General features: G+C 41.2%; 1 protein-coding gene across 2 annotated transcripts; it reads left to right on the forward strand.

Annotated features, from left to right (window-relative positions):
- The first annotated feature begins 902 nt into the window (after positions 1–902).
- On the forward strand, positions 903–22,046 carry SLC6A4 (solute carrier family 6 member 4). 2 transcript variants are annotated; one of them, XM_048324873.1, is made up of 15 exons: positions 903–1,240; positions 7,678–7,889; positions 8,099–8,700; positions 9,411–9,545; positions 10,159–10,378; positions 10,775–10,913; positions 11,290–11,424; positions 13,103–13,206; positions 13,915–14,042; positions 14,375–14,487; positions 15,194–15,325; positions 16,335–16,434; positions 16,792–16,892; positions 18,239–18,406; positions 19,119–22,046. In XM_048324873.1, the coding sequence occupies exons 3-15, from the start codon at positions 8,244–8,246 to the stop codon at positions 19,191–19,193; spliced, it is 2,007 nt and encodes a 668-aa protein (XP_048180830.1). In that variant the 5' UTR covers positions 903–1,240; positions 7,678–7,889; positions 8,099–8,243; the 3' UTR covers positions 19,194–22,046. The 2 variants fall into 2 exon arrangements, with proteins under 2 accessions (XP_048180830.1, XP_048180829.1); XM_048324872.1 differs by lacking the exon at positions 7,678–7,889.
- The last annotated feature ends 514 nt before the right edge of the window (positions 22,047–22,560 follow it).

Consider the following 22,560-nt stretch of genomic DNA (forward strand, 5'->3'; position numbering starts at 1 on the left):
TTTGGAAAGCAGGACACAGGAGGGAAATCCAGCACTGCAGACAGGAGGCAGATATTGCTATTTGCACTAAAAGATCCAGGGATTCCTAAAGCAAGTGAAGGAAAAAGCTCCGTTTGACAAAACAGCCTTAACGCCGTGCCCAGGGGAGTTAATGGCAAACAAACCTGATTTTCGTACGTGTCCCTCGCGTGTGTAACTGCAATGCCTGAGCTCTCCTTGAGATGGTGCAGGTGCCTCGCCCTGCCCAGCTGTGGCTCTGTCAGGGACCAGGGACAGCAAAGGAAAGTGCAAATTACGGCTCTTCGGTTTTCAGTTTATTTTCTTTGCAATTATTTGGAAGAAGTCTCTGTAAACTGGCAACTGCTTCCAGCAAAGCTGCTGCTGCTCGAACAATCAGCTACTCTTACTTGTCCCTATTCTGCTTTTCCACCTTTTTTCCCCCTAAATCTGCCACCTAAACTACAGCATTGACCTGTGATTTATGACTTTTTATAAAATCGTGAAGTGCAGGAATGAAGAAATCCTGGATGAAAAACACTGGAGAAAAAAACGTGTCAGAAGTGGAGTGAGGTATTTGGAGTAGTGGTAGGAAGAAAGGAAATTACTTGTTGAGCTTATTGAGGAAGCAAAACACTTGTAAAGAATTTGTGCTTCAAGCTTTAAAACAAAACTAAACCTTATTTCTTTATTAAAATAATGCAACTATTCAACATTATTGAAAAGAAATGACTGTTTTCAAGCCCTTTTATTGTGATAATATCCCAGTCCTTCCTATCCTCCTGTAATCTGCAGACCTATAAATGTGTAATTCACTGACTCCCTCAAAACTTTGTTGTGTCCATCCTCATCCCCATCCTGTTATTTAGAGCTGTAACAACACCCAGCAAAGCTGTCCCTTACCAGGAAAGCTTCCCTTCCTTCTGCCTCTGCCTTCATTGGATCCTGCTTGCCCGATCAGAGCAGGCAAATGTAGCCACCCACCTCTAGGAGGAAAACTGAGCTGCAGCCCTGGTGAAACATAAAGTTTATTTGACTAAAGTGACGCAAAAATTCTTAAAGAGCTCTTTGGCAGCAGATTATCTGGAAATCAGACCATGTGAGGGGGACTGGTGTACAAAAACCTCCCCAGGATGCTGAGTTGCCCACAGGCTGAGCTGCCCAGGCTGAAGTAAATGTGGGTGAAGGGGACTCGAGCTTGGATCTCTCCAAGGGCAGCGCTTCGGACCGACCCCAAACACAGGTACTTTATAATTTTGTCCTTACACAGCGATGTCTGAAGTACTTCTATGAAATTCAGACAGACTCAGAGACAGCTGCTCCTCAGAGCTGACCCCCTGCAGCAGCAGACACTGGAGTTTCATTAACTTTCCCTCCTCGTTGTCTCTTTCCACTTCGGTTATAAAATCTGAAATACTAATGACAGGCTAAAATCTGTACTCTAGGTTTTGTTTGTTTTTAAATCAGCTTTAAGGTCTTTGACAATTTTTAAAACATTGTGCATCTAACAACTTTGGGGGCAAAGAAGATACCCTGATTTTAGTTTTAGTTTTCCTTGGGTTTTTAAAACTTTTAGTGTCTTTTATTTCTTTTCTGTTGCTACATGCTCTACTCTGTCATGGCACTTGTCCAGCAGTTATGAATGTTGGGAGTCAAATGCCTGTAGCAGAACATGTTCTGACAATCTAAACTTAAGAGTTTTGGCAGTCCACATAACTGCATTACCGATGTAAAGTTATCTGAAGCTTACAAAAAAGCATTAAACTACAAGGCAAAATGAAGGAAAGCAGCAGAATCCAAAGGAAAAAAGAAGAAAAAATAGGCAATTTAAGCTGTTATTTATTTTGAAAGGGTGAAGTGAGCTTTATTAACCATATTAATTTATATTTTAAAAGGTAAATGGTTCCAGCACAGTAAATTATTGAACTCAATGGGACAGATTAATTGCAAGTAATAAATCTGAAGAGCATGTCCTATGTATTTATAGTCAATCACGTTTACTGAAACCAGCTGGTTTGCTGGGTTAGTTTGCTAAGAAATATGGAGTTTAATTAAGGAATGCAATGCAACTAAATATATAAATAGGCAAGGAAAACATGTTTTGATATGTTAAGAAAGCCTGGGGGAAAAGGGATCAGGCATTTAATGGATTTGGATTCTTGAAAATGTTGTGGTATTTTTTTAATGTGGGTTGTCAGACATTTACCAGGGAAGGGCTCAAACACTTGGGCTGCATCTTCTGGTGATTTTGATGGTGAATTAACCATAATTTTTTGGGATAATACTTTGCAAACTTCTCACATAGCAAGTGACTGTTGTGACCATTTTCTAATTGGACAGAGTGTGATGAATTTCAGATGGTTAAATTAAGAAAAACTGTCCCCAAACTGGAATTTAATAACCCCCCTAATTTATTCCCACGCATGGAAATGTGCACTGTGTTTAAGTTCTTTCCTGCTTTCCTCCATGGAAATACAAACTGATGAGTTTTCATTAGTAGCAAAGCCTAAAGAAATATTAATTCTGTGTCCTGATCTCCTTCCTGATGCTCATGTTTGAACTCTTTTCCCAACCTGTGTGTTTGCAGCTCTGTATCTTATAGAACTGAGAGAACCCAATGAACCCTGCCTGTGGGATAAATGTTTCGTAAAGAATTTGAGTAGAACTTGGAGCCCAAATTAAGAGCTGTAATTTGGAGATAGCCATTAACGAATCTCCTTCAGAGAAACATCATCTGTTACTAAGGGATGGATTTATTTAGTGATGTTTGCTGTGTTATGACTCTTCCTTCAAGTTTATGTAAATAATTTGAGGAAGAATACAAAAGCAGTATCATTCCCTCCAAGCTTATCTGTTTCCTTGCACTACACACAGACACTCTCGAGCCAAAAAAATGCAGTTCCCCTCCTCCCTGTTCTTTAAATGACTGACACCAGTTTGGCAGCATTCCCACTACAGTACAGTGTCTGTCTTCTCAACAGAATTTTAAAGGTAAGACTCTCTCTTTCCTGAGGACTTTTTAATTTCAGACTGAAACAGGGACAAGATTGTGACATAAAACTCCCAGCGCAGGTTTGTATTTCCCCAAATCTGCTGCTGTCAGAAGCACTCTGTTCCCATCTTACCTACGTTTAGCCTTATCTGGGAATACAGGAGTTAACCTCTACTTGTGCCACTCTTTGGGAAGCAGCTCTTTACTCTCCCAGGGCCATTGTCTCACCAGCACAACTTGCTGAGTTCACTCTGCTTTAGCAGGAATGTGAGGGAGCCCTTGGAGCCCTGCAGATATTCACATAAAGGGTCCATTTTGTCACCTTCATGCTGCAAGTTTCCTCTAAAATACTCCCAGGTTACAGCACTGTGCCAAAGTACCCGAGTAACATTTAAAATCACTGGCACTGGGATCAAACCTGTTACAATTCACTGGACTGTTAATTTCAGTGGGTTTTGTTCACTCTTTATCAAAATTCAATTTTGATTCTCTTCAACTAGAAAAGAATTTCTAAAAAAATCCCCCAAATAAATCAATTTTATGTTGTGGAGGGATGGTCTGGATATCAGCTTAGATCTGCTTTACACCTAATGCCCCAATTCTGTGGCTCCCAAGTATTTATGAATATCAGGTTTTGAAATCTGAAATACAAACTGTCACACTTGCTAATGAGCTAATAGGAAAGGACATCCTAGGTAATCATTTTTTAATGAAATCAATAAAAGTGAACACATTCAACATCAAAAAGCACTATTTTTTTTGCATTAGGAAACTAAATATGACTCGTGTATGACACACAGCAGGTAAAATTCATCATAATTGAGAGCAATGCAATTTAATTGGCTGAAAAGTTTATTTTTTAACAAGATCTCACAGTATGGGGACATCTATTCTGTAATACTTTGATTTAAGTGTTGCTCCTGAACTGTGCAAACTCAGGAAAAACACGAAGCCTCTCTGGCTCATTTGTGGCTCAGAGGTGAGAACAGGTCCAAGCAAACAGCACAGCCCTCTCCTGCCTGGGGTGAATGATTCCTATCTTGTCATACAAGCTTCTTGCTTGATATTTGAGATAAAAGTAACATCCTTGGACTCCTTCCATTTACGCACAACTGCCTGTGTGAGCTGCAGGGTGTCATGTGAGTCAGGCAGCTGTAACCTTAACCATCTTAAATTCTTTGTGATAAACGTGAGATTTAGGTCAAGTTAACAGGAATCATCCCAGTGTTTGGTTCTGTTTGCCAACACCCTGGGCTGACTCTTTGTCTTGAGGTTCAAAGTGTTTCAATTCCCTGTGAGTGCCTGCATGTGAAGGGACGGAAGCAGGAGGATGGAGGAATAGTGGGAGGGATGGTGGGACCCGAGTTTTCCTGCAGGAATGCAGCTGTGGCCCAGCGAGTGCTGCTTCTCCGCTTTCATAAAATTAGCACGAGAAATAAGAACACCATTTGTGTGAAGTGAAATATATAGAAATTAACAACATTTGCGACTGAGAGAGTTAAAATGGGAGGCACAGGGGGTGGGCGAGTGCTGGGGAAGGCACCGCAGCCCCACCTCAAACACAGCAACCTCCCGGTGACTCGAGATTTGCCTCGCTTGAAGCATCTGCTCTTTGCTGCACCTCAACCCGATTGCTTTACTCTCCCAGACACATTAAAAGTCAATTCTTCCTTTTAAAAGTGCCGAGAGCAGGAAAATCACTTTGTTGAGGTGCTGGAAAGACTTGTTTGCTCTGTGGCAGAGCATGAAAGGCGAGGGATTCCCGCACTGCCACGAGAGGTCACTGCGAGCCTCCAGAAATAAACTGGGGATGCTCCCTCAGCTGAGCAGGAGGAACCGGGCCCCAGGCCAGGGATGCTCCTCGAGGATTGCTCTGGTAGATGTGAAAGAGCCGGATTTATGCATCAAGGAATATGCAGGGATTTTACATCCACAGTGTTGGTTCAAGTTCAGCTCAGTGTGGGAGATAAATAAATATAATTTAATTAATGTTTGGCCGATGTGAACTGCGTTGGTGGCTGCAGCCCAGCGTGTGGAAACACATGTCCTCAATTATGCATCCCAGTGTTTCCAACAAAGCTGGAATAGCTGTGGAGGACATGCTGCGTGCCCCAGGGTCACTCCTCTTTAGTCACCCTTTGCACAGGGAGGGTGACATTCCCAGGGCTGGCACCTTCCACGTGCTCCTGGACGGAGCTGCCCTGCAGAACAACCTCTGCCCAGGGCTGCTGCAGAGGCACCAGGGCCTCCCAGGGGAGCAAAGTCACGTCTACCAAACACAGATCAAAAGGAAATGAAAGCACAGAGTTCTGTCGTCTTCCCTTTTCTATCTCCTCTTTTTTTCCTGCAGCTAATTAGGGGGTGATAAGGAGCCAAGGTGCAGTTATGTAACAGCAACCTTTGTGGCAGCTCAGATTGAAAACAGGTAATAAACTCTTATTTCTGGAATCATTGCTGTCATCATTCAAGCACCTGAATTAGGGATCTGTGGAGAGAAGAAGGGGAGGCTGAGGTGGGCAAAATCTTTCACTCTTGGGGTCATTATCCCCTGGATGTCTTCCCTGGTGTCTGAGCATATTTCCCAACCCCAAGAGCTCTCTCTGCAGCTCTTTACACTCTTTGTAGTGGTCACAGTGCCTTCAAGTATTTTTTTTTCTCCTTGATTTGTAGCAAAGCAAAGAAAAAAGTACATTCTCCCACAATTTTTTACAGTGTAATGAGATTATCTGAAACTGTTCTGTTTTCATGTGCCAACTATGCCCCTGTGAACTCCACTGGGTAGCCGTGAACTCCATCACTCCAGAGATTTCCCAGGACAGCTGATGAGCTGTAATTCCTTTTTCAGAAAGAAATTGTTCAACTTTCAGCTGAAGCCCCTGAAAATTCACATGTAATTTTGCATATATGAGGCTTGAACTACTGAAAATTCTACAGAAGTAGTTCAAATAACGTGGTATTTTTTTCCCCTGTAGTCTCCAGGAGAAGGAGCTTAGGTCTGGATAGACAACAATCCTGGTTGTCACAGATCTTGGAAATTAACAAAAATCGTTGACCTCCCCTCAGTAAAGAAAGCACTGAAAAATGTGTGGAATTAAAAGTGTTTTACAAACACAGTGAGAGTTTAAGCCTCAGGTATGGAAAAGTCAGTCCCATGAGATAATGCAGTTAAATCAACATCCTTTACTGTGTTCCCATTTATGAGTGAGAGGAGTAAAGTCCAGAAGGGCTCAGGTTACTTTTCCATACTCCCACCTGGTATTTACCATACAAGGGGAGGATTGGCTGTGGCCTTTCCTTGGATTTCTATGTGGCCACCAGGGCTGTTTCCATCTCCATAACCTCCTTTGGGACATTTGGAAGGTTTTGGACTCCAAAGACGTTCAGATTTTATAGTCCTGCAGGTAAAACAGAACCTCCTGTTCTTTGCCCTGGTGTTTTTCTCTGGAGCTCTGAAGATGTTTCAGTCTTTGTGGATTAATTAACGGCAGCAAAGCACCTGCTCTTGTAAGAATTCACATTAATGATGCACTGCTTGCTGTATGATGGAAAGGAGATTCTTTGGGTAGAGACAGAATGTAAGCCTGGAGAACTAAAGATTTCTGAAGGTTATAAATAACATCTTCAAGTGACTTTTATCTCAAGACCATCCTCCTGTTCACTCTGCAGCAAAATAATTTTCCTTCTCTTTCTGCTTGCACTGAGAAATGTTAAGAGGAGGTTTAACAAACTGTCCTTGCAAAAGGTGGAAAGCTGGGAAAAACTTGAGTTTTAATAGCTCTGATAATCAGCAAATTCTAGAAATAAACAAATAATCTTCCTTCCCTGCTTTAGTTTTTCCTGCAGTTAAAAGTGAAATAATGCTTATTTTTTCTGCTAGGATGTGACAATGACAGTTATACTGTGATAAAATGTTTTGAAAAGGAAAAATTAGATGTAATTGAAATAATTTAATCTGTGGTGGCACGGTGTAGATTGTGTGACTCTTTGCTAGCAATAAAGCAGGGTTACTGCCCTGGGGAATTTACAGCACAGGGGATCAGCTCCTGTTCCAAGGTTTTGTTGGGTAAAGGCAGCTGGGTGTTTACATTATGTGAACAAATCAGCAGAAATCAAAACATAACCTGCTCAAAGAATCACAACTCTCTCTCTTTGTTCTGCAGGAAAAGTTAATTGTGTTATACTTTGTTTCAGGATGGTTTATTCCCTTGGATTCTGTTTTTAGCACACATGAAGAGGGCAGAGAAGCCAGGGATCCTCCCAGTGCCTGGTTTTTTTTGCTGGCAGTGGGTAGGAGCACAAGAGTAGTGCCCACCACCCTTCCCAGGGCTGGAACCACAGTGTCAGCAGATCCAAACAGAATGGAAGATGCTTTTATTTGCCCAGGGAGTCAGACGAGTTTTGTCCTCTAGACTCACATATTAGTTCTTAATCAAAATAATCAAACTGAACTTTATGATCTCTTCTTCTTGTTATTAGTGTTGACTGAGCCTCAACAGTTAGCTGATGCAAAACCACTGAGATTTAAATACTTTTCTGAAGTTTCATTTAAGCCTTCTACATCTGCTGCTAAACAGAGCAGACACTGTGGGATTTCTGAAGAAAGGTGGTCATGAAATGTAATTTTTACACCCATGGTTGTCTCATATTTGTTTAATGAATTCTTTTCCCTTCATACCGGGTCAGTCTAGAAATTGCCACATGATGAGTGGATGAGTCACAGGATGAACTTAGGAAAATGAAAATAAAAGTCACACTAAACTCTGCTTCAGTTTGCAAACTGGGAGTCCAACAGTGTTCAGAGGGAGAAGGTGACACCAGAAGACAGCAGGACTGTGACTGTGTGTGAGGTGTCCAGCAACGCACAAAGCCCAGCAGATCCTCCTGAGACGATGTAATCAAGGTACACCAGGTTCTGCTGTCAAAGAGGATGATTTCTTCCTGCCTTTCTCTGGACAAAATCCCAGATTATCTGCTCCATGATTCACATTGCATGCTGTGATGGTTAATTACCTCTGTATTTTAATCTCAGAATCTGCTGACTGTAACTTGAGAAAGTTACCAGCACCAGTAAAGTCTGTAATGGATTTTCAACTCTTTTTCATTTCTTAGATGGTGCTTGTGCCTTCAATCTGATGGATTTAAGTATGGAAGAGGAATTCTAAAAGTGCTGGGAATAGAGGTGTGGGAAGACAAACCACGAGGGGACCCTGTGGTGCTGCCTGTCTGCAAGTGACCAGAACAAATCTCAGCAAAAATGGAAAAAAAGGCCACAAGGAATGAGACAGAGCCCCTGACTTCCAAGAAAGATTTCTCAGACTGTAGCAAAGGAGATGATTGTAAAGAGAACGGACTTGTGGTCAGGAACCCTAAATCTGCCCTACGGCTGGTGGAGGATGGCAACAAAGTCCACCCCAGCCAGGGGGATAAGGGGGAGGCAGCTCAGATCTCAAATGGTTATTCAGGGGTTCAGAGCTCCGTTCCCTGCAATGGAGAGATGGAGGATGCCCAGGGCACGGCCCCAGCAGCCACCACCACCACTACAACCACCACATCCACCACCTGCGGGGCCGAAGCTCAGCAGCAGCTGATGGAGCTGGAAGACAGAGAGACCTGGAGTAAAAAAATTGACTTTCTTCTCTCTGTCATTGGATATGCAGTGGATCTGGGAAATGTGTGGAGATTTCCTTATATCTGTTATCAAAATGGAGGAGGTCAGTGCTCAGTCCTGTTCATTGTTCCTTAATGCTGAATTTCTTGGTTTATAAATGGATGATTTAGTGGCTTTTAAAATATCATGTATAACAAATGACCAGGGAGAAATTATTTACTGAAAAACCTAAATATTGGGATAAGATAATGACAGAAAAGTTATTTAGGAAGATTTAAAAATCTCAGCACAACCAGAAGCCGAGAGACAAGTAGGTACAGACCCACACTCCAACACAAATGACTCAATCCCTTTCTCAAGGAGTGTTTTAAAATCTGATAAACCAACATGTCTAAACTGACTTCTGAGGAAGGCTAGCCCTTTGACTTACTGACATAAGGGCCAAAGTATAAATCTAAAATCTAATCAAGGAGATCTTGGAAAGGACTTTTGTCTCTCTGATGTAACAAAGGCATTTTACTGGAGAAATTAATTATTTTACCTGTAGCCCATCTCACAGCTGTACCTACTGCAGCCAGTGGAGTCTTGGTGAATCCTGTGTCACAGAAATGTGAGAAGTTTGGCCTGAGTGTTGCTTCTTGTTCTCACTGATAAGTAGTTACTCTTATGAGAAATCCCACAATAATTCAGTGGTGTGTTGGCTAGGGAGGGGATATGCATTTTCCCTGTGGGATAGAAGGAACTCTTGTTTATGGACTGCTGTTGGAAGCGAAGTCTATGAAGAGTTACAATCATCTGCTTTCTCTCTTGCAGGAGCATTCCTCATTCCTTACACAATCATGGCCATCTTTGGAGGGATTCCTCTCTTCTATATGGAATTAGCACTAGGACAGTACCACAGGAATGGGTGTATTTCCATTTGGAGAAAAATATGTCCTATATTCAAAGGTAACAAAGGGAAATGGAACTTTCTGAATAACTGGAAAATATTCCTATAAAGGTGACATTTCGTGGGGAAAAAAGAAAATCTCATAAAGCCAAGTAAGGCTTGTTCTACACAAGATTTTGGCTTTATGAAGAAAGCTTTCCTAAAACTCCATCTACACCTGCACGTGTGTGTGTACTCTTGTATACATATACAGGATGCAACTCAAATGGATTAGATAGAAGCTGACCAAGTCTAAAAACAAAGAATAAAAGGAACTGTTCTATATCCCAGTGTTGTACAAGTATCTCTTGTTCCCAGTGTTATAGCTCTGGTCTTGTGTTTTTATTTACTGAGACTGCAAGGTGACTATTTCTAGATGGCAGAAATTTAGGAACACAGGGAAAAGCCCCCTTTATAACCATGTTCTGTTTTGATTAAGGATGCTTTGCTGGAATCAGAGTATTTCTGAAGCCACAAGAAATGCCAGTGTTGTAAATACTTGGGAGGGTGTGCGTTCCTCCTGCAGAGCTGCCTTAGACAGTTATTAATGGTACTTGATGTGATAACCAATTCCTTTTCTTTTTTGGCCTAAAACTTACACTGTCTGAATGCAATTATTTCCTGCCTCTCCAGGAATTGGCTTTGCCATCTGTATCATAGATCTTTACGTAGCCTCCTACTACAACACCATCATGGCTTGGGCTTTTTACTACCTCATCTCCTCCTTCACGGCGGAGCTGCCCTGGACCAGCTGCACAAATCCCTGGAACACAGGAAACTGCACCAACTACTTCAGCAAGGACAACGTCAGCTGGTCCCTGCACTCCATCTCTCCTGCAGAAGAATTTTATACGTAAGTGCATGTAAGTGAGGATGATGGTGTTAGCCAGACTGCTGGAACACCAGCAAGCTTTTCTTCAGAGGGCAGCAGGGCTGATTGTTGATGGTACCCTCTTCAAATCACTGAGTTCTTGTAGGGGGTATGAGCTTAGTGTGTATGGGGGCTGCTCTGCATTTTGGGAGCTTTCCAGTCGCTGTCTGCTGTCACTTATCATCACTGGTATGCTGTTAATATCAAACTTTTAATTAAAATAAAATGAATCCAAAATGTCATGACTTTGAAGGCTGCTGATCAAGGCCTCAGGATTCCTTGTAATGCTCAGACCACAGTATGGGACAGTTAAATGCACATTTAATGTAAGCATTTGTTAAAAAATTATCTCTACTGTGTTCTTCTTTCCTCTTGCAGCCGCCAGGTTCTGCAGGTGCACAGGTCTGATGGACTGGATGACCTGGGGGGCATTAGCTGGCAACTGACCCTCTGCTTGCTGTTAATCTTCACCATTGTGTACTTCAGCATCTGGAAAGGGGTCAAAACATCAGGCAAGGTGATGTAAAAGCAAGACACATCATCTTGGTACAGTGCAGTCTAGAGGCAGTTCTACCTGAGCCAATTAAATGTCAGGGGATTATCTCAGGTTGTTTTCATGACAGGGATTATGGGCTGATGTATTTGTTGTACAGTGATTGCTACTCTTATCCAAGCAATAAAAGACAAAAATAAGTGACACCACTGTTCTCTGGGCAGGAACAACCCTGCCAAGGAAAAGGGACAAATATGCAAACTGCCTGTCCAGAGACCTGCAGAGAAGCTCACGTGAAGATGCTATAAATGCTAAGAGATATAATATGATTAACTAATTCTTATTATCCCTGTTAACTTTCTACCCACGGTAAATGCTCTCTCACCATGTTCCCTCACAGGTGGTTTGGGTGACTGCCACGTTCCCTTACATCATCCTCTTCATCCTGCTAGTGAGAGGTGCAACTTTGCCTGGGGCTTGGAGAGGTGTCCTCTACTACTTGAAACCTGACTGGCAGAAACTCCTGGCCACTGAGGTAAAAAACTTTATAGAAGAGTAGAGATTTGCTTTCAGCCTATCCATGTGTGTATCTGCACAGGTACATAGAGCATGACTGAACAGATGTCTTAGCATGGACTTAAAAGCCTGACTCCATGCTCTTTCCATGATTATAAAGAATTTTAGAGTCCACCCTCAATTTAGCTTGAACTAAAGGCAGACTTCCCATTCAGTGGTTGAACAGAATGAGTGATATGATTAGAAGAAAACAAGCGACCAAACACTCTTCCACCAGGAAAACGGTGACCAGGCTGGCACTGAGTGAGAAGCTTTGAGCGCTCCTACACTGCAATGAAGTGAGTCACACTGAGCAAACTGAATTTATTAAACCCTAACAAGTAGTGGAGCTGCAGTTTTTTGGCTTAAGGGAACCAGTACAGACCTACAGTGTCCACAGCTGCCCCTATTTAAATAGTGCAGGTTACTGGAGCAGAAACTTCTATCTCCATCCTGTAACAAGCTTTGGCAGATGAGACCATGGACACCAACTAAACCCTGACTCAGTAACTCATGTAAGTGCCTGTGGAGGAGGAATAAATCAGTCAGGCCTGCATACACCACCAAAATTTGAAAGGAAAGGAGGAATGAGGACAAACTGACCTAACCAACAAACCCTAGGCCCTCCAGTATCTGATCCAGCCTTGAACTCTGTGGGTGACAAGCAATCCATCAGGCTCAAGGCTGTGCTCACTTCACTGCCTGTGAAAGTGTCTGGTGAGGAGGGTGATGGAAAAACCCCAAAGCAATAAATACTACAAACACAAAGATTAAAAAATTCCAATGTTTGCAAGTCTGCTGCTGCCCAGCTGATATGGAGAGTTTTGAATGAAGAGGAAATGAAAAGACACCAGTCTGATAAAGCAGCATCTCCAATAAGGAACCACATCTTCTGCAAAAGCAATAAAGGGCATTGATATTGTATTGGATGTATCTGGAGTGAGGACAGCAGATTGCAATCTGTGTGCTGGGTGATGACAGAGCTCTGTCTGGATGATACAGGATGGCCTCACACGATGGGAGAGAATATTAGAAATGAGTTGTAATGAACTCCATGTTTCAATCAGAAGAGAATAAATGAATGAGGACTTTCACCTTCAGAAAGAGAGCTGATATTGTACTTTAGAACATTACTCATTAGGGCTGTGCCACTTTTCAAGTACAACACGCTTTTCATAACAAGATCATCACACTTGCATCTGTCACAGCTACAACAAAGCTGAATTGAGCCCCAAGAACCAGAACTGCATCCACACTGTCAAATGTATTTCCATAAATCTAGAAAAAGTCGACACAGCCTGGAGGACACATTGCCAAACACAGGACTATTCCACAGCACACAGAGTTTGGAAGAAGACTTGGAAGGCTGCAAAATCATGGATAGAAAGTTCTCTATACACTGCAAAACTTGTGTTGAACTGATTACAGGCAATTCACTGACTTAATCTAAGATGCTGTCAGAAGTGCAACAGCCACAACAGATCTACAATAAACATTCATATTTCAACATCTCTCTTAACAGAGTGTCTGTTAGAGCAGGACTGGGACATAGGCAGAGCAGTGAAACACCCCTTTGTAAACCTAAGTGATATTCTGAATATGCCAAACTCATTCAATCAGTTTCACGTCATTTTTTCTTGGCCTTCAATATTTTTCAGGTTTGGGTGGATGCAGCAGCTCAGATTTTTTTCTCCCTGGGACCAGGTTTTGGGGTCCTGTTGGCTTATGCCAGCTACAACAAATTCCACAACAACTGCTACCAGTGAGTTCTACCTTATTCTATAAGTAAAATCGAGTTGAAAAATGCAACTGTGGGTATTTATGAAAAAGAAACAGGGTACTGTACTGATGAAGGGCACTGAATTATCAAACCTGTGTACATAGAAATCAGACAGAAGTGTAACAGAACAGAAATCCTTGCTGCAAGAACCTGCAATCTAAAGCATTTCTCCTTGGTTCCCTACCTTAAAGTAAGGTAATTTTTACCAAGTATAGCAAGCGGTCTAAGGTGTAGAAACCTGCTACAACAAAATGGACTAAATCCCTGCCAAACCATCACATTGTAATTCTTTAATCTCAGTAGTCACTTGGGAAATGATTTCATAGTCTTGAGCAGAAAGGCAATTTATAGTTGCTTCCTTGTTACCTTAAAAAAATTACATTTCTAACTTGTAAATGAAATTCTCAATTCTTTAATATTCATGTAGTAATTCCTATTCTTTTAAAACACCAGGATACAGCCAGCTTTCAATCCAGTGTCAGACTGATGTTACAGCATCTGTATGGATTTGTGAAGAAAAAGTAGTCACGGGTTGTTGGGTTTTTCCCTCTTTCTTTCAAATCTGCTGCTTGTTTTTTTCCTGTATTCCTCTAGTTTTTCTAGGAGTCTGTCCAGACTGTAGACCAAGAGGCTGTAAATCCTCTCTAGCAGATGTAGATTCCCTGATGTGAGTTAGGTCTTCTGTTGCAGAGATGCTTTGGTCACCAGCACTGTGAACTGCTTGACCAGCTTTGTGTCTGGATTTGTGATCTTCACCGTGCTGGGATACATGGCTGAGATGAGGAACGAGGATGTGTCAGAGGTTGCCAAAGACACTGGTAGGTTAACGTTTTATGCACATCTCAAACTGCTTCTAAGGTAGAATATATTTGTATATTAACTTCTAGATTGAGAGCAGCTCAAATTATGAGACATATTTAGTATATTATTCAGGATACTGACTTTATAAGGGCACTGTTATACAGTACAGCTAAAAAATCAGTGCATAAATACCATGCACAAAAGTCAGATTGCAGCTTCACAAATGTGGTGGTAACTGCTCGTGGCAAAACAGCCTGGGGGAAGAAGTTTTCCCCTGGGAGACACCGTGCACCAGCCTGTCCTTCCCTCAGCAGTACTGGCTAACAATGACCCCAACTCTCTGATGCAGGACCCAGCCTGCTCTTCATCACGTACGCAGAGGCCATTGCAAACATGCCTGCTTCCACCTTCTTTGCCATCATCTTCTTCCTGATGCTGCTCACGCTGGGGTTAGACAGCACGGTGAGTAGCCAGCATGGGGGATCCTCAGGGTACAGCCTGAACCCCTCAGACACCACAGAAACAGAATTACAAACACTGCACTGGCACTGAGGGGTTTGCAGCAGCTCCAGGTGCCTTCTGTAAGACAGCAACTGTTGCTCCAAGTTTTATCTAAACAGGTTTAAATATAATCAAATGATTTGTCACTGTCATACTGTGACAATAAGACCCTGAAATACAAGCAAAGCACTTGATTCACACACTCCTGGTTGAATGCAGCCTTCCAGGCTCCTTTCTTGCTTGTAAACTTATAAAGCAATTATGAAAATCTGGAGTTTTTTCACACAAATTGGATTTAAAAGGTGGGAACTGGAGACATACTAAAATACTGCCATGTGAGTCTGATTTTACAGGTGGAGAATCAGCTCCTTCCATCAGGGCTGAACTCAGCTGATTCCACAGTCTTAGTCCTACTGAACCTCCTCCCACTTCTCCACATTCTGGTGCCTGTAGCACAGGACTCTCTTTGGATGACAGTGCATTCCCACAAATACTTGAACACTAAATCCCTAAAGGGTTTTAAAAAGTTATGAGGAAAGACTTGTCTAAAAAACCCCACACCAAACTCTACAGCAGAACAAAGCACCAGTGTTTCAACGCTGTAATGCTGAAACATAATTTTAAGCAGGTAACCTCTATTTGCCAGTGATTTTTCCACGCTTTTCAGTTTGCAGGACTAGAGGGAGTGATTACTGGAGTCCTGGATGAATTCCCGCATGTCTGGGGCAAACGCAGGGAATTGTTTGTCCTTGGTCTGACCATCGTTTGCTTTTTGGGGTCACTGGCAACCCTGACATTTGTGAGTATTTCACCCACCCTCAGCCTCCCTCACTGGCAGTTTCCTGCCAACGACACCTTGGAGGGCAGAAATTTTTGAAGAGAGTTTCAAGAAACCAGACTGAATCTCCAGCCTGTTTTCTTTATGTATTAGATACCTATTACTTGGAATAAATGTGAAGAGTATCTTACTAGGAAACATGCTGCAAAATGATCCTACTGCAACGCATGATGTGCTACACATCACAAATGATGCTGCTCATGAGTCAGCAGACAACCAGCCACATTTCTTATGTGGTTTACTTCTTGTTCCAAAAAGCTCCATGTTTAAAAATAACATGGATAATTATTATAATCTTCACAATGTTTAAAATGTTTTTGAATTTAAAAAAAAAAATTCTAGTAATGGATTTCCTGGATCTTCCTCATTGTTTCAAGGCAAAAATCATCATTAGTCACACCAAATAGTTCCTGTGGGGCTTGTGGATTTCATTCTCATGACAAGCAATTTTTGAATCAGTGTTCATAATGGAAAAGGAAAGACATATTTGGCTTTCCTGCCATGTTTTGCTCCACTTGTTCATTTATGTGTAATTTCCTTCTCATGTGAAGTGTTTGCTGTACAAGGATGCTGAGTTCCTCTGCAAGAGGTCTCCTCCTTCATGGTTCTAGATCCCAAATAGAAAGAAAGCAAAGTAACACTTTATTTCCTGTTCGGTAGCTATGATTCCTGTTGAAGAAAGAAGAGGGCATGCAAAAAGCCATCATGTAAAATCCCATTTGTTCACTAAAATCCAGCCAGAAGTGCCAGCAGATTTTAGCTTCTGTGCATGGCAGCCCCCCAGGTGAGCGATGTCCACAGAGAGTGAGCAGCTCACCAGGATTTCCCTGGCAGAAACAGAGTGACAGAACTGGGTGAATTTCCCACTTGTGAATGCTCTGCTCCAGCCAAAGGCAGTACCACCCAGCAGAAGGGCAGGATTCCCATCACTGGATCCTTGGGACACTTGACAGTTTGATCTCTTTTCCAGGGAGGAGCGTATGTGGTGAAGCTGTTTGAAGAATACGCCACTGGTCCAGCTGTCCTGACCGTCGTGTTCCTGGAGGCAGTGGCTGTGTCCTGGTTCTATGGTACATCCAAACACCCCTGACCCAAACTCCTGAGCTCCTGCAGCTCTGCACTGCCTCAGTTTCTGCAGACAAGATCACCCATGTCTCCAGAAAAAAGTTTACAAAAGCTTTTTACAAATTCACTGATAACTAAACCAGTGAGATTTAGTATTAATTGCTCTCTGATAGAAGTACACAGACATCTAAAAGTAACAGGAGGTACAATTCAGAATAATTAAGGATTTAATAAAATTAAGAGTTACAGGAACAAAATGGTCTTCTGTGATAGATTCTGAATTTACTTGCTCTAGTGTTGAGCATCTACTTAAGAAAAACTTAGATCTCCTGTCATCCCTCTCCTCCCACTTGTCTCCACAGGCATCACCCAGTTTTGCAATGATGTGAAAGAAATGCTGGGCTCTGCCCCAGGCTGGTACTGGCGAGTTTGCTGGGTTGCAATTAGTCCCCTCTTCCTTCTGGTGAGTTTTCTTTAGAGCTTTTTCTTTCCAGCACAAGAAAATAACCACTGAACAATGCAGCTCCTTAGACTTCTAAAAGCTTAATTCCAGAATTCCCTTGTGAAGTACTTTAGTAACAATTTTTGTTAAACCAAAAAGGCTCAATTAGTGAAAAACCCAATACAATGCTGCAAGATCTTGTTACTAAATCACAGTTTTAAGAATTTTTGTAGAGTTAGCTGAATAAGTCTGGGTTCTGAATAACTCCCCCCCACCCTCTGCTAAATAAATTTACTTTGTTTTGTTGCTTTATGTTTACCTCAGCAAAATGAAGCAATAAAAGCTGATGAAACGTACTGTCAGAGGAGGAAAACCAAGATAAGGAAATATACTGCCTCAGGAACTGCTGACAGACAATTTTAGAATATTCCACTTAAAATTTACAGCAGTTAATTACAACCATTATAAATCTATAATTCAGATTTGGAAATATGTCCCAATGTTTGGCTTGGCAGTGTTATTAATACCATTTGAACATAAAGTGTTCATTTCCTGATTCAAAACGAGTTCACGCTACCTGTTATTCTGATTGGCCTTAGTGGGAGCAGAGCAGGTCAAGATGGAGTTTATGAAGCACAGAATGTAGATTTAAGACCTACAGAGTGAATTCAAAGCACTTGTAATGATCAAGGCATAATCAACAGACTTTCATTTTATTACCTTAGAAAGAGAAGTCTATAAATAAAAATGTCACAGCACAGTAATTTTTATACTTCTGTCCTCTTTGTGATCCTAAACCAGCAAAATAAACAGAGAGGCACACAGCTCTGGGGATGTGGTTACCAGGCAGAGCTATTTGTATTCCCTGTGAAAACTAACCTAAAATAAGGGAAGCTCAGGATGTAGGATGTCATTTCTGTACGGAACTTTTGCTGGTAATCCTGATGATACTCTGGAAAAAAGTCAGAAATCCTTCCAAGGACAATCACAAATATTTTTCCTGTAATATTCAACTGAAAGTATTTGTTGCTTCCTAAGAAATTTCTCAGCCATGAATGATATGCTCAGGAAAATGATCCAACAGCAGTAACCAAGATGACATTTTTTCCTTTTCCTGTTCTGACAGAGAGCAGTGCAGTGTGCAGAATATCGAAGCATCCTTTTGGTCTTTGTTTTCTGATTTGTTGTTGATTTTTTGTTTTAAAGCTACGCTAATGTAATTTGGGATTTTTTCAGTGTCAACATATTTTTAATCTTGAGTCTTACTCATTTTCTACTTATTTCAATGCTACACTGGAAAACAGAGCTCCCCAAAGTGTGTGCCATCAAAATCCATGTATTCACACTTTCCCCTTTTTCTCTTTCAGTTCGTCACGTGCAGCTTTCTGTCCAACCCTCCTGAGCTGAGGCTTTTTGATTATGATTATCCCTACTGGACCACAGTCGTGGGTTACTGCATAGGAACCTCCTCCATCATCTTCATTCCCATCTACATGGTCTATCGGTTGGTCATCACCCCAGGGACACTTAAGGAGGTATCCTTGATGCTCTGTTGCTTCTGTTTGACTGTTAGGAAGGAGGTGATTCCTAAAAATATTATGAGTAGATTTTTTTCCTGGGACTTGGCTGTTCTGGCTTGCTGAATTGTCTTCTACCCATTCTCACAAATCTCCCCAGTTCTTACTGAGGCCGCTGACAAATTCTTATAAAATGTCATATCAAGTAATTTTTTAAGCTCTGCTGAACTTGAGAGTCTTCCTAAAATTCACCCCAGACACTCAATATCCCCCAGTCAAGCAAACGAGGCAGTGGAAGGCTGGTTTCCTGGGGTGTATCTGTAAGAAAAGCTTGTTTTTCTCTCCCACATTTAGTAAGATTTCTCTGCCATAAATCTGTAACGACAATACTGGGATTTCTTTTAAGTTCAAATAAATACCAGTTCATAAATAATACGTTTAGTTGGCTTAGGGTATCCAAGTAAACTGCAAAGTCCTAAAGCATTAGTATGACATCTGCCAAGCTTTGATTCCAATTATGCTACAAATAATTTTTAAAAACCTCCTGTGTACTTCTGTAGCACTTCACATCTTCATAGTGCTAACACAGGCCTGAAACATTCTTAAGTAGTTCAAGAGGTGCAAGTCAAAGTCAAGTCATATTTTATTATAAATCTCTTTCTAAATGGCTGTCATGTTATGTACTACCTCTAAAATGAATCAATTTCTAATAATTATTTCTTTCCAACAGCGTATTCTGAAAAGCATTACTCCAGAAACAGCTACAGAAATTCCCTTTGGAGACATCCGCATGAACACAGTATAAGCTAACCTGGTTCTGGGGGGAGGGAAGAGGAGCACAAAATGCCACTTTCCCCACCCTCTCCCCGCAAAGAATCACCTTCCCAGCTGAGACAACAAACGGAGTTTTCCACAGAGGCTGCACCACTGACAACACTCAGAAAGGTGATGCCTCCAAGCAATTTATTCAAGCAATTCAATGAAATCTACTGTGCACTTCCAAGCAGGTTGAACTGAGCACTCACTCTGGAACACGAGGGAACATCCCTGCTCCAGGAGTGGCACCGAGTGCCTGCAGCAGCCCCTCCAGGACGAGCAAGGCACGGCAGGATTAGGTGTAGACCCCCAGTGTGTGGCAGTGCTCCCATATCTCCCTCCGTGTGATCGTTCGTACCGGGCAATGTCGTATTCGCTTCTAAGGTTCTCTAATTGCTTCAACTACATGGGAAAATGCACAAATATTTCTGATAGCCATACATTACTCGAGTAACGCAGGGGTTTATAAACTAGGAAAACAAAAGTAGAAAGTTCCCTAGGTTTGTGGTGGAGTAGACAGAGGGAGAGGAAAAATGCTAAGCAGCACAGCTCTGCACACACCAGCACACACAGCTGGTAGCATTGGCCCTCTTTTCATTTCCTCTGTTTTGTAAGTGGTAACAATTTCTACTGTTTGTTGCATTAAAATTACTGCAAAAGCATTTTTTGTGATGTTTTAGGCTTCACTTTCCTTTAGATCCACTCGAGCCACAAAAACTCATCATGAGTTAACTTGACAAGCACTCAAGTTGCCAGCACTTACTGAACTGTTTCCATAACCAATCATTGTCCTGGCAGACCTAAAGAAACTACAGACCAACAATGAATCTTTTTGAGTTCTCATGCCAAAAAGTGGAATCCTAAAGTTCTGTTTCTCTGCTTCACTTCACTTTTTTTTTTTTACAGTTAATTTCACACCTAAAATTTGCTGGAGCCTGTGGGTTTTTCCTCCTCATATTATAGCGTGACTGCATTGGGTTTTCAAGCTGAAGAAGAAAAGGAGAGGAATTTTTTTTCTTAGGAAGAAGTTGAGCAGAATTCAGCAGGACTGATTCTCATCAGAACAATTTATATTAAATTTCAAGGCACTGACACACCAATTAACTCCATACTAAGCTCTTCACACGTGCTCCCCAAATGCAACTGCCCTTCAGCCTGGCTGCACCTGCCCTGTCCCTTGGAGGACACAAGTTCTGCTGCACTGGAAGTGCAGATAAACCCAAGCAGGCATCATTCATGCACAAACCTGCGTTGTATTTTTATTCCGACACATAGATTATGATGAAAGTAAAATAAAATAGAGGATAAAAGTCTCTTTTGTATCCCTTTGCTAAACTTCTCAAGGTTCCCTGTGCACCCAGAGCAGGGGGCATTAAGGAACCCATTGGAGTTTACCTGGGTATGAAGAACTTGCCAGGTGAGAGGAGAGCAGGGATGCTGTGTTTGCCTTCTGAAAATATTTTCATCACCTCTGCCAAAGTTTTTCCCTTATGTGTACCTGGAGAAAGGTCTCTTCCACTTCCTCTTCCACTCTGGCTAATGACTTTTGAGTTTAAGTTTCAAGCCCAACTTCCAATAAGGAAATAACTTAAGAGGGACAAGGAGTGTTCTTTGAGAACTACAGACTCCTGAACTATATTTAGAAAGGGAATATGTTCTTTAATTGCCACTAGAAAAACATAATAAACCTGTCTTACTGGATGGTTCCTCATGAGAAATAGTTTTGTAGCTCATGCCTCAAGTGTATTTGAAAACTACTTCTAAAAATTAAATTTTCTGAGTTCATTAACTGAAAAAATACACATGAAATGTCAACGTAAGATAAATGAGGTATTTGCTGTTTCCAACAGCGAAGTGTGGGAAATAAAGGAGAAAACCCTACCCAATTTCTTCCCTCTTCAGACAGGTGTTCAGCTAACAAAAAAAATTTGTCATTTTTAAGACACTGACACAGGACAGATATTGCCTCTCTGGGAGGTTTCAGAGAGACTTCTCAAGAAATGTCACATTTTCTAGTGAATTAAATCAGCCAGGAAGCCCTGATACAAACAAGCCCTGCAATAGCTGGAACATGATGACAACATGCTTTGAATCTCAAGATACTGAGAGAGGATGAAAATTCTTAGAATTATTTGCAGATACAAAAAGCAATGTAGATTTAAAAGGCTTTTCTTTTCCTGAATAACACAAAGATAAAATACATCCATGTTTTCATTCTGTAAGTGCTGAACTTTAAAGGCAGTTTAGTCCTCATTACATTTTTGTTACATGGTGTACTGGTTTGAGTATCTTATTATGCTACACTCATTTTTTAGTATTTCTATTTAGCTGAGTGGTTGAAATAGTGAGAAACTGACTTTATTTATTTATACAATTATTTTTTTTTTCCTTTTACATACCCATGTGAAAACATGTAAAGTAACCAATATTTATCAGGTAGCTCAGCAAGCAGCCATACTTTAAACACTGGTTTTGTATAAAAACTACTTATATTGATACCAAATGAGCTGCACTGCAGTTACAAAGTGTTTTGAGGCAAAAAAATTCCTTCCATTCACCTCACCTTTCACTCATCTATCACAAGGATCTCCTACCCTCTGTTCTGCACAGTGAAAAGGAAGTAATGAAACTGGTAAATTAGGACCATCTTTGCCTTTTAAAGAGAATTAAACTGGAGTTTTAGCTGTACAGAACAAAGCATTCCCTCCAACTTGTACATGATGCACCCGTATTAATTTATGCAGCTGTTTAGTTACAAGTGTTGCAAGCTGATTGTAAGTCATCAGTATGTGCCTTGTACTGTAAACTGTTATTGTAATAAATTTAATATTCATAAACCATATGCAGATGTCTCTTGTGCCTCTCTCTTCTGGGAAGAGCAAAGATCAAAATCTCAATTCTAAGGAAAAGCAGAATATCTAGTCCAGTTTATGATGTCAACAAGGCCTCTGACAAAAAGCAGAGGATTTCCTTCAGTGTTTGAACCCTGGCCCACTGCTAAACACTCACTCATTCCATTCCAACAGAAGAACCAGAGCTCATTACACTTGTTTACACAGAACAGCAAAACCAAACTGCTCCACACTGAAGTATGTGCTTAACTACTTGATTAGCTGACATATAAAACTCATTCCAAGCCTTTGTAAAGTGGCAGCATTTGCATTTAATTTTACTCACATTTTGTAAGTCTGCTGAACAAATAATTAGGGAAACACCAATCTCAAAACATTTTTTTTGATATGTAAGTTCATCTTACTCTAGCATAAAAGTGATAAACTTAACACAAAACAAAGTCAAAGAAACAATTTTAAAAGTGCTGAAAATGTATTCTAAAAGCTATGACCACTGTCAGACAT

Source organism: Corvus hawaiiensis, chromosome 20 (assembly GCF_020740725.1).
Source record: "Corvus hawaiiensis isolate bCorHaw1 chromosome 20, bCorHaw1.pri.cur, whole genome shotgun sequence".
NCBI lineage: Eukaryota > Metazoa > Chordata > Aves > Passeriformes > Corvidae > Corvus > Corvus hawaiiensis.